Source organism: Elephantulus edwardii, unplaced genomic scaffold (genome assembly GCF_000299155.1).
Source record: "Elephantulus edwardii isolate Elephantulus edwardi_28Jun2011 unplaced genomic scaffold, EleEdw1.0 scaffold00041, whole genome shotgun sequence".
Lineage (NCBI taxonomy): Eukaryota > Metazoa > Chordata > Mammalia > Macroscelidea > Macroscelididae > Elephantulus > Elephantulus edwardii.
In genome coordinates this window covers 318,256-329,842 of record NW_006399791.1, presented here as the reverse complement: position 1 = coordinate 329,842, position 11,587 = coordinate 318,256, and the positions used below count along the sequence as shown (strand labels likewise).

General features: G+C 47.5%; 1 protein-coding gene across 1 annotated transcript in view; it reads right to left on the bottom strand.

Moving 5' to 3' along the window:
• Positions 1-218: 218 nt before the first annotated feature.
• ARNT2 (aryl-hydrocarbon receptor nuclear translocator 2) overlaps positions 219-11,587 on the bottom strand; it is a 197,412-nt gene continuing 186,043 nt past the window's right edge. Inside the window, exons 18-19 of the mRNA XM_006885116.1 lie at positions 2,145-2,281; positions 219-430 (exon numbers count right to left, since the gene is read on the bottom strand). Of these exons, the coding sequence (XP_006885178.1) occupies positions 332-430; positions 2,145-2,281 (236 nt within the window). The 3' untranslated portion in view covers positions 219-331. The remainder of the gene's footprint in view (positions 431-2,144; positions 2,282-11,587) is intronic.

The following is an 11,587-nucleotide window of genomic DNA, read 5'->3' as shown; positions in this document are numbered from 1 at the left end:
TTTTAAGTGAACCCTTTGTAGTTGAAAGCTGTCCACTAAGAAATTATTCACAATCACATTTTGAGGGCCCAATATGTTCCCCTTCCAAACACACACAGATAAAATACAATAAATACAACTGAGCCCCAGTGTCAACTAACACCCCTGGCCACTGCGGAGCGGTCAGGCCACCTGTTGGAGCTGGGCAGGGAGGGCCGACGGGGACAGGGGTGAAGCGCCTTCTGGTGGGGTTCCCGCTCAGGGCAGGGAGGGCGGAGGCAAGCCCATTCACATAGGAGTTGACGTCGCAGCCGGGACAGTTCTGCACACAGGAGTCTCAAGTGGCCCGAGGCTACTCAGAAAAAGGCGGGAACATGCCCAGGTCGGCAAAGTCTTCGATGTTATAGTTGCCAGTCCCCTGGGTTGGATCTCCCGGCATGGGCAGCATGTCCTGCAGGAGAGAAGTCACGGGAATTGGGTCATTCTGTGCCCTGGGCATGTCTGGGACCTCAGCCTCTCACTTGCCCTCATTCTCGTTTCTCTAGGGGGCAGCTCACAACATCTCTGAGGGGTGCTCTCTGTGTTGAGGGAGGCATAGAGCTCTGAGAACCCTGGGGAGGGCTCCCATTAAAATATAACCTTGTTTTGAAGCTGAGCCTGGGACATTGGGGAGCACCTTGCCTCTCCCCCCACATGCACATAAATCCATCTCAAACAAGATGCCGAGGGTGTTTGTATGGACTCTTCTCCACGCAGCTGTCTTCACCATGCACAGTGTGCGCAGGGCTAAACCCTACAGCTTATTAAACTTTAATGCTAGACCAGACCTTCCTGTTCTCCAGGCCTCAGACAATCCATCCTGAGTGTAAGCAAAGCAACATTCCAATCAATCTCTATGGCATATTTCCCCAAGTGTGTCCTGTGGAATTCCATGGCCATGAGATACTTGGTGAACAAAGAATTCTGCAGGCAAATATGTTTGGGAGGCACACAAGGCCTACTCTCTAGAAATTCACAATCTTCATCAGTCATACGACAAAGACATTGGTAAGTCCTGCAAAACAGGATTTCAATAATCGTGTTTAACCAGTGTATCACAAACCTAAGTGACTAAGAATTCTTTTTGGCATTGTGTCCACTGAGATACACTTTAGGGAACAGTGTCTGGCAGGGCTGAGGTGATATACAAGGACAGGAATGTGCTGGGACTTGGTACAGGAGGGGGACTGAGGTGCCACCAACTGGCCAGGCTGAGCCGAGGTGAGGGACTGGAATGGCAGTTGGGTCCTCGACTGTTGTCTGTGAAAATGCTGGCTTAGCTTGGCAGGAAAGGAGTCGGAAGACGGGTGGGGTGTGGTGAGTGAAGAGCTGGCCCTCCGGGAAGGGGGATTCATAATTCCAGAAGTTCCCTCTACCAGGTGACCACAATGCAATCCCTGCCCTGATATCTTGTGCTACGGGGCATGCAGTTCTGGGAGCCAGGGACATTTCCCTTCATGCAGACCTGTTGGGGAAGGCTGAGCAGGAGTCTACCAGCTGAGCTACCTGTTCCCCACTTTATAGCCTCTAGTGGGGACAGTGCTGGATGATAGGGGGAGTCCTGAAAACTCCAGAGAGCAGACCGCAGTTAGGTCAGATCTGCTCCAAACCCCCAGAATGGACCAGAAATGGCTAAACAAGTGAGGAGGAGTCCTGTGGACAGCACCCTGAGCTGAACTAGAGAGAAGAGCTGACAAAGGGCAGGGCCCAGGCCATCCTCTCCTCCTGGGTGGTCGCAGGGGTGAGGGGGTTTGGGCAGCTGAAGGCAATCAGGCCGAAAGGTGCCTCAACTGCCAGGAGAAGCTGAGTGCTGGATCCTTGTGCCCCTGTGGGCAGCTCTGAGGTTTGGATAGGGCAAGGGATCTAAGTGCAGCATCTGACTTTGTGTGCATCAGCTCAAAGGTTAAAGGTGCCCTCGCCTTTTGGGATCGCACCTGAGGTTTCATGCTGGGCAGGACAAGGCTCCCTAAGCCTGGATCCCCTCTAGCTCAGAACGACATGGCCAGGCGAGGCCAGCACTCATGCTCACTATGGGAGCAGCTGGAGCTGCAGCCGGGACGAGGGGGGGAAAGGAAGCAGAGAGAAGGTGCCGGTACCTACGAGAAGGCGGTGCTCGCTCGATTTACCTGGAACACTTCAGTCTGACTGGGCTGCTGGTGGGAGTGCTGCTCACCGCTCTGCTGTCCGTGGTGCTGGCTCTGCCACTGGGACCAGACTTCCGAGGGACGCCCTTGGAACTGCCCGCTACTCTGTCCACTCTCAGCTGGAAGATTGACAGACAGGACACTTCGATTAAAAGCCATCCCCTGGTCCCATAGCGCTAAGCACGGCTGCAGCTCAGAAGCCCACACTTCAGAAGGCCGGCTGGCTAGGTAACCAGCCCTTTCTCTTACTCCAACTCTGACAGAAATAAATGAGTTTTACCTCGTGAGGTGAGGGGGGTGAAAGAGGAATGAGGGTCTACTGAGGGCCATGCAAGCACTTGGCTGCTGAGAGTGACAATGTGTTTGCCAGGTGATCAGGGTGATTCAAGTCTAGGGAGCTTTTACTGTTCTCTTTGACAGCTAGCAGAGGCTTTAAGTGGGGGCTGGGAGCCAGGGGCATGTCCCTGAGAACCAGAGCATGGTCAGGGTCAATGTCAGCATGAGAAGGGGGAAAGAGACGTTGCCACATCTAGACTCTCCTGCCAAGGGGGCATCTCTTCTCACAGCCTGCTCTGTGAATTGAGTCTGGCCCTTTGCATTTTCCTGAGATGTGTCCATCTCACAGCCTTCTGAGCAGCTCAACTGAAGCATTATCTGACCTTCTACGAGGTCCTTTGTCTCTCTAGCTCAGAATATCTATGTATCAGTTTGGAAGGGAAGGAATTGGGAAGGGTGACAGAGGTCTTCTTTGGAAGAGAGCAAATTAATTTATAAAATGAGAACAGCCTTGCTTTTGTCTAGTTTAGAAAAAATGGAAAAGCAGAAAAAAAAAAACAACCAGCACAATCTTATATAATACTTTAAAATATATTTACCTTCAAAGAATTATTAGTTTATCAGAAGGCACAGCATAAATACCATGACTTTTATTTTGCTTTGTTTTACACTATTTAATAAAGATAGTGTGTCAGAGACAATAAGGTTGGCTCAGGATAGAGCAGGGTTCAGAGCTGTTGTACATAGGGTCGCAATGAGCTGTAGGTGACTTGATAGCACATAACAACAACATAACAACACAGTATCATTTACAAGGTGAGGCGTTCTGACCTACAAGCTTTGAGTGGTAGTACAGCCTCAAACAACCATGCTGACCACAGCTAATTTTGCCCACTTGATAAGTGGCCACTAAGGTGAATCCACTGAGGAATTTAAGTGATGCGTGAGGCACTGGGTTTAAACACACACACACACACACACACACACACACACACACACACAGCCCAAGACCTAACAGGCTTTTCATAAGGCAAATGCTGTGAGCTCTGGTCAAGTCACTCCTGACGCACACCCACGCAGTACAGCTCTCTTGGCTGCAATCTTTATGGAAGCAGTTTGCCAGGCTTTCCTTACGCGAAGCTGCTGGGCAGGTTGACTTTAAATTTGAAGTCAACCAAAAATTACTTGCGCCACTCCACCTTCTCAATAAGCTCTGGTAATGTCTCTTTATTGATGCTTTTTCTAGAATCTGTGTGACGAAAGCATTTGGTAAAGAATAGGAATCGTTTCCCTATTCCAGTACAAGAGGGATTTAAGTCTACTGTGCATGCGGAATTCTGTGGTGAAAAATAGGCATCTGATAATTTGAAATGTCTTTCCCCCCTGCACTCTCACATGCATTTCCAAAGGTCAGGAAGAAACGTTTCTAGAATCATGGCTATTGGCTTGATTTAGAAATCTCAAATTGGCCAAGTTTAAGTAAAATAGAGATCTGGCCTTTTTATAAAGAGAGCGAAAAGTGAAGAAGGAAGTGTCATGAGAATGACAGAAAATTTAATCTTCTGAGACTTGTGATGTTTTCAAAGGAACCAATGATGCATGTAGTAAGGGCCCCACACAAAAAGGTCAGAAGTGATGGGTTTTCCGAACCCTGCACTTTTACTTTATCTCCCAGCTCCTGAGTTCCCAAACTGAAGCCAAAGCAAAGGTGATAAAGGTCAAGAAAGTGGTCCTGAAGGGCACCCACAGTCACACATACACATACACACACACAAAAGATCCACATGTCACCCACTTTGCAGGAGCCTAAGACACTGAGAGTCTGAAGGCAGCCTAAATACTCCCCTTGGAGTCATCATGTCTAAAACCACCACTTCACTGTATTACACCTCAGTGGATGGAGGTACCATTGCAGAGAATAAGAAACAAGTGTGGACTTTTCTTTCCACTCACCTTTCACAGCCAGTCATTGAGTTTTACTGTGTCTTTACTCCCCTAATTACTGTCTCTCATACTCCATCTCCTTCCCTCCATGGCCAGTGCCATTATATGCCAAGGTCATCGGAGTAAAACCCAGGACAGAAATAGATGATGTTTGGCTTTACGTTACTGGAGATTGGGGAAGTCAACACGGCATCATGGTACTTTCATAAGCGATGACATCCGTGCACAAGCCAACTGACAGGATGCCTGAAGGAGTCGGCTAAGTCTTCTCATACAAGATCACATTTAATTAGGTCTTTGATCATGACTAGAATTCTCCAGGCAGGAGAAGGGGAAGTGTGTGCCAGGCAGAGAAAGTAGAGAGGGGTCCTTAATATATATTTGCTGAAGAAAAGAATAAAGAATGAAAGGGGAGAGTAAGAAGAAAGGAGCATGAATATTCCATGAACTTAAATTTCTATTCAAATTTGAGCTTCCTGGGCATAGCTAGAACCCCTGTTGGCATGCTGATGGAAGGTGCTTGCCTGCTAACAAGAAGGTCAGTGGTTCAGAACCACCAGTCTCTCCAAGGGAGAAGATGTGATATTCTGCTTCTGTAAAGGCTTACAGCCTTGGGAACACTATGGGGCAGTTCTACTCTGTCCAGTAAGTGTGGCCTATGAGTGGGGACTGGTTTGGAGGCAATGGGGCTGGTTTGGTTTTGTCTTCAGCCAATCTGTGCCAAGCAGGTGCATTAAAACAAACAAAACAAAACAAGTCTTACCTCAGTGACAGTCACAGATGGAGTAGGGTGGAAAGGGTGAGGGTTATCAGAAAATTAGCTCTCTATATCTGGGAAGAACTTTATTCAGAATTTCCTTACATATTTGCTCTGGATATGCAAAGTCAGGCACTGATATTGAAAAGGAACCAATTATCCGGATTGATGTGAGAAGAGAGTAAGTTGATTAAGGAAAAAGGGGAAGAGTTCAGCTTATTTTATTGTTTTGTATCACTGACTATGTGCTAAGAATTGTGTGAAGGACTTTAATTGCAATTTGATAGCCAGTGTGGTTGTTTTGTACTTTTGAGGCAGAAATTACTCATAACTGACCCTCCAGGGAGTTTTCAGAGACTGTAAATCATATGGGGAGAGGATGTCCATCTTTCTCCTGCAGAGCAGCTGGTGGATTTGAACCTCATGCCTTTGGGCTGCCAGTGCAATTCTTTCCCACTAAGCCACCGGAGCTCCCTCTTAGTGTCTGGCACACAGATGGTGTTTAGCTAAGTACAGCAGCCAAATGCCATCTGTGTGCCAGACACTGAGCTGTGTGGTGTGTACTGATCAACACGGGAGGAATCCAGTGAGAGAAACAGATGAGGAAACAAGGAAGAATAGAGAGCTCTTATAAAGGAAGTACAGGTAGCTGGGAAAGGACAGAAGAGCAGGATCTAATTCAGGCTTCGGCCTTCCCAGAGGAAGTTACAAGCAAACTGTTGACCTCACAGATGAGGTCAATGGCCATGGGAAGGGAGACTTAGGGGGAAAACCTTTATTTCAGCCTCTGTTGCTGAATTCCCCTCTTCTTCAGAATTATGTTAGTGACCTCTGTGACTCAATAATGGACTACATTGTACCCTCTCCTGTGGACTGTGAGCCCAGACTTTGCCCTGACTGCCATGCAGTGCCCACAAGCCTCGTTGTGAGATGAAGCCGCAGTAGGCATTGACTTTCTTGAAATTGACCTTAGCATTCCAAAAACCATGTATGTGGATAAGAAGCTGGTAGGCCCTGGTGGCCACTCTGGGCTGGGTCCTTGTCACATGGATCTTCTGGGTTCTTCATCAGGGCTGCTGAAGGCCTAGGCTGCTGTATCCATAGCTGGGATGTCCAGTTTGCAGAGGGAGGAGGATGGCAGCTTCCTTCTCTCTCATCCTTTCTTCTTTCTTAATGGCACATTTCCCTTTTGCTAATTATTATTCCGCCCCCCCCCCATGAATTCAGCTGATGCAGAAATTTTTCTAATTTCAGTGTTCACCTGAAGTCCTGCTCAGTGGGCCCATGTGACAGAGTTAAAGCTCTTTGTTCTCAATTGTGATTTTTGCCTCATAGGGGAGATCTAGAAATGTATTACATGGAGGGGTGTTACTGGCATCTAGTGGGTAGGGACAGGGGATGAGTAGGGGCCAAGGATACTGCTGAATATCCTATAATGCACAGACTAACTGCCTACAACAAAGTGTTATCTGGTCTAAAATGACAATAGTGTTGAAGGTGAGAAATTCTACTGGTTACAGAGTCAATAAAGAACACCAAAGAGGTAGGTCATTTTTTTACTCATCTTCTCCAAGGCCGAAGGCTCAGTGTAGTTCTCAGTTAAGAATTACACCTTACAACAAAGACCATCAGCCATCCAAGCTTTCTGGTGAGGGATGTGAAGGGCAAGTGATTTGTGCAGGCATTTAAGGTTATTGTTTTAAAATCTCATCTCCTCGCTTAGCAATCTCTGGTGGCCTAGTAGGTAACAGAATTACGCTGCCAAACCAAAGGTAGGATGTTTGAATCCTCCTGCAGCTCAAGTCTTCAGGAGAAAGATAGGCAATCTCCTCCCATGCAATTTACAGCCTCTGAAAACCACTATGAGTTGGTTCCAACTCAGTGGGACACAACCCACCACTTCCTCCCTTACTCTCTCCTTCCATCCGCCGCCCCACCTTCAGTTTTCCATCCTAGCCCTCATGGATCCGCAGGCAAGTTTTGAATGATGAGTTCTTTCCATCATCCTCTGCTACGTAATCTTGCAGGGGTGGGTGGGGTGGACTGAGGTGGACACAGTGCGCTTGAGAAGGGCAGTTATGCTCTGCATGCATTTCTGGAGTTTTGTAAAGGATACTCCTGCTCAAAGTTAGTGTCACCTGTTGGGACTCATGTCATGAACAAATGAAATGCTTGAGTGACCTTTTCCTAACCTGAATATGGGGAAGCATGAGGGAGCCATGGGCACTCTTCTGCTTGCCAAGCCAACACGCAGGGAAGCATAACGAGAAAAATACCATGGCTTAGACCCAGTACTCAAAGGGCATCATGGAGGCCTACCTCAGAGTACTGTGGGTTCAGTCCAGACCACCACAAGAAAGTCCGTTTCACATTAAAGTGAGTCACATGAATTTTTTTTGTTTTCTGGTACATAGAAAACTTAGACTTACATTAAATGTGCCATGCAACAGTATTATGAAAATGTCTTAATTACTGTGAGACTAACCAAAACGTGACACAGAGACAAACTGAGCACATGTTGAAGGAAAAATGGTGCAGAGAGAATTGCTCAGTGAAGGGTTGTCAGGAGCTTTGAATTTGGAAAAAAACAATTATTTGTGAAGGGCAAGAGAATAAAATGAGTTATGCTAATACATGCTACTTCAGAGCAAGACAAGAAACGAAATCCTGGCCTGCCGCAGCATTACTGAGACCCGTGCCATTCAGAGTCTATGTGCCTGGTTCTCCGCCTTTCTCCAAAAAACAAGAGAACTGTGATGAGCAGATGCCTGGTGGTGGTCAAGACAGAGAGACACTGGCTAATTGGAGGATTCAAGTTGCACATCTCTCTGCCAGTTACCAATTTATTGCTTCTTAGCTCTAAATTCACCCTTCTTTGACTTGCTTGGTGATAATGGAGCTGGACCCTGTAAATGCTTCTGTCAGGTGGGAAAATTCTTAGGCTTTGGCAACAGGGGGCGCTGGAAGGAAACAGCATGCCATAGTAGAGGAAGAGGCTTCTCTCCCTGGCTTCTCCGTCCTTGCTACCTCTTCTCGCATGCCTCTCAGCAATGTGTGAAAGGCCCAGGGGCGTTCACTCTTCAGAAAGTTCTTCTGTCACTTAGCGGGCTGCTTCCTGCTAACCAGCTTTAGACTGCCAACTCTCGCCAGTGAAATTCCTGGCTGCCCAGTGGGTGTTTCCTGTGGACCACCTCGGGTCCACCTACACCCTCTATGAGTTTCACTACCACCTTCTTGGCTGCTTCTAGACAGCCCACACCCTCAGGCAAGCTTGCTGACCACCAGCAAGCGTCCAGTCTGGTGGCAGCGGCTCTCTCCAACAAGGTCCACCTCTCAGTCTTTGTGGAGATGGTGGAGGGGGCGGGGAGACGTCTTTTTCCTCATATTTTGTTCCTTTCTTGTTTCCTTTTCCTCAGTCACAGAGGCGTAAGCAGCTTCCTGCATTTAATTCCTATATACCTCTGTCTTCTTCATCACCTTTTTATTAATACCAACATTTAAAAAATCTTTATATCCAAACGTCTCTCTCCATTGAGACTTGGGTGACACATCAGCGTTCCCCAGTTAGTTCATTAAGGAAAGAAATGCTTATAGTTCTAAAAGCTTAGATAATGAATTGTGTGATTTTTAGTTTAGTTCTTAAACTGTGACCTTCGTCAAGGTGAAATTGAAGCTAAGACCAGAAACACAAATACAACAGTCATATAACCCACCTACCCAGTGCTGTCCCAGTGATTCTTACTCATAGTGACTGTACAGGGGAGAGGGGCGCTGCCCCACAGGGTTCCCGAGGCTTTACAGAAGCACACGGCCCATGATTCTTCTGCACATTGGCTGGTGGGTCCAAATCACTGACCTGATGTGCAGCTGAGTGAGTGCTTAACCACTGTGCCTTAACAGTACTACCACCACTCATTTCACTAACTGCCCCAAAGTTACAACTGACTTACAGCCAACCCTCCACTGGGTTTCTGAGGCTGTGCACTGCATAGGAAGGGATGGTTCACCCTTCCCGCAAAGAGTTCACAACAGCCAGAGAGGGGCGGCCTTCAGGTGTGCAGCGCAATTCCTTACATACTATGTCACCAGAGCTCCCTTAACAGCAATACAACCCAAGATGAATCAATATGACTGAAAAATGCCAAAAAAAAAAAAAAGCAGCTTTGAGAACTGACTCCTGAAAGCTCACTAAACAAAACCAGCATGTCCTTCATAAAAAGGGGCAGGAAGCCAGGCAGGTTCGTTTTCTCATTAAATGCATGAACTCAACCGCAAAGCTCTCCTGAAGAGTCCAGCTGAAGTTGAGCCACTGCTCAAAAGAGACACATTACGCTTGCTGCCCTTGATGTTGGCCACCTGGGCCATCACTGGGTGACGTTCAACCAGTCAGAGCAGCAGGCACTCGCAAACCACTGCTTGCCCAGGCGGCATGAAGGCGGGGGCCAGGCTCCACTCCACTTCTACTCTGGATAACCCGAGGATCACCAGCTGAAGACAAAGCCAGGTACTGCGGGTACTATGGGTACTGCCGCGCTTATGAGCCTCTGGTGTTCACAGAGCAGGCCTCAGGCTGAGGCTGTCTCAAGCTCGCCCTCAGAGAGGCCCTGGGGGACGCCAGTCAGACTGGCCATATAACCCACTGCACATGTAAACACTGTCTGTTGTTTTAACTGCTTTCTGTTTATTTATTAATGAGCCTGACCATTAGTGGAGACTGCTTGGGTACCTCCTCCATGGCCCCCCTTCTCATCTGCTCTCTTCCCTGCACCTCTTCCCCCAGTATCTGCCATCTCAAAGATAACCATCCTTCAGGCCCCCATCCTACTCACACACCTTCTTTTTTCCTAATTTGATCAGAGCTGGCCTCCCTCTGGTGGCTTTACTTCCTTGAAGCCCTCTAAGGTTGAAGGTGTTTGTTACCTCCTGCACAGACTTCACAGAGAGAGGGGCTCTGGCACCAACCCACTCCCCAGGTCACCTCAAGGCCGTACTGCCCACTGTAACATGACAACTTGTACTATAAGCCTATGAACACTTCTAAAGCAGCCTCAACATGCCTGCCTCACGGTCCTCCCACCTCTACATCTCATCTCTCATATCTCTCTTTCTCTCTCTCCCTCTCCCTCTCTCCTCTCTAGCTTTTGGTTGCTATACATCACCTACTTCAGCCGCTACAGTCTGTCTTCCTACTACTCCATTCAATCAAGTGCTTCATTTGGTCAAAGTTCACAAATGATTATCACACGAAACTTCTCAACCCTTAATTTACCACATTTTGGTATGTAATACACCTATAGAAACAACACCCAAAGGCACGCGGTTCTAATCCACCAGCTGCTCTGTGTGAAGCTCCTCCTGCGTGATTTACTGCCTCTGAAAACCTGCTGGAGGGTCAACTATGGGTTGGTTTCAGCTTGATGATACACAACAACAACAGAAATTACACCTAGTACATGTAAAATGCACAAAGTGTGCACAGAAAATTAGTATAAGGAGTTACACAGCTTGCAAAAAAAAAAAAAATGAGTCCACTTGTGTTACCTGTATAAAAATGCAGTATATATTTTATAACATCTTCCTTGGCCGAGTTTCGACCTCATTCCCATCTAACAAAAATTGAGAGACAGACACTGGGACTTCCAATTCTGGTTTAATTCTAAGAACCGCAGCATGACAGCTTAGAAGAAGACATCAAGTGATAGATTAGTGTGGATGTGAGTACTTTCCTTATCACACTGCTGGGGAGCATGGTTGCCCTGCGGCCTGCCTGCCCCTTATCTGCTCTCAGGGCCTGGTCAGGTTATTGGACTTCTCTGTGCTTTAGTTTATTTCCTTAGAAAATGAGAATGATAATGCTAACAGCCTCATAGGACCATTGTAGTAGATGAACTCAAACGTGTGGAAAATCTAGCATACAGTAAGCATTTAGCAAGGGGTAGCTGCTGGTGCTGCTGTTATCATTGCTATTATCATCTGAGTGCGAGGTGCTTTGAAGGCCAAGGTGAAAATGACTGCTAAGCCTTTGGAACCTTTTGTGTGATCATATCTTGGCCATCAGAGTTGTGCACTGGCCTCCATTCAGGGCCCTGTCTTGCCTGGGCTTCATCTTCATTTACACCTTAGGACCTGGCATCTGCTTAGTGGAGACTGGACAAATGGACCGTGGACAATGCTAAAAGGCATTGGGGTCATAGGAGCAGGAAAGTGGCCTGATCCTTCATTGGCTTGTGGCCACAATGAACTGTTTATGAGGACGAGTGCTAGCTCTCTTTGCAGGCCTCTTCTGGCCATCCTGCACAAAATGAACAACTTCCAGTCATCAGGATATGCCACCTGACCTTGGAGACTGCACCCACACACTGGATTGTCCCAGTGCCCTTCTCCACCTGACTTTGGAGACTGCACTCACACACTGGATTGTCCCAGTGTCCTTCTCCACCTGACTTTG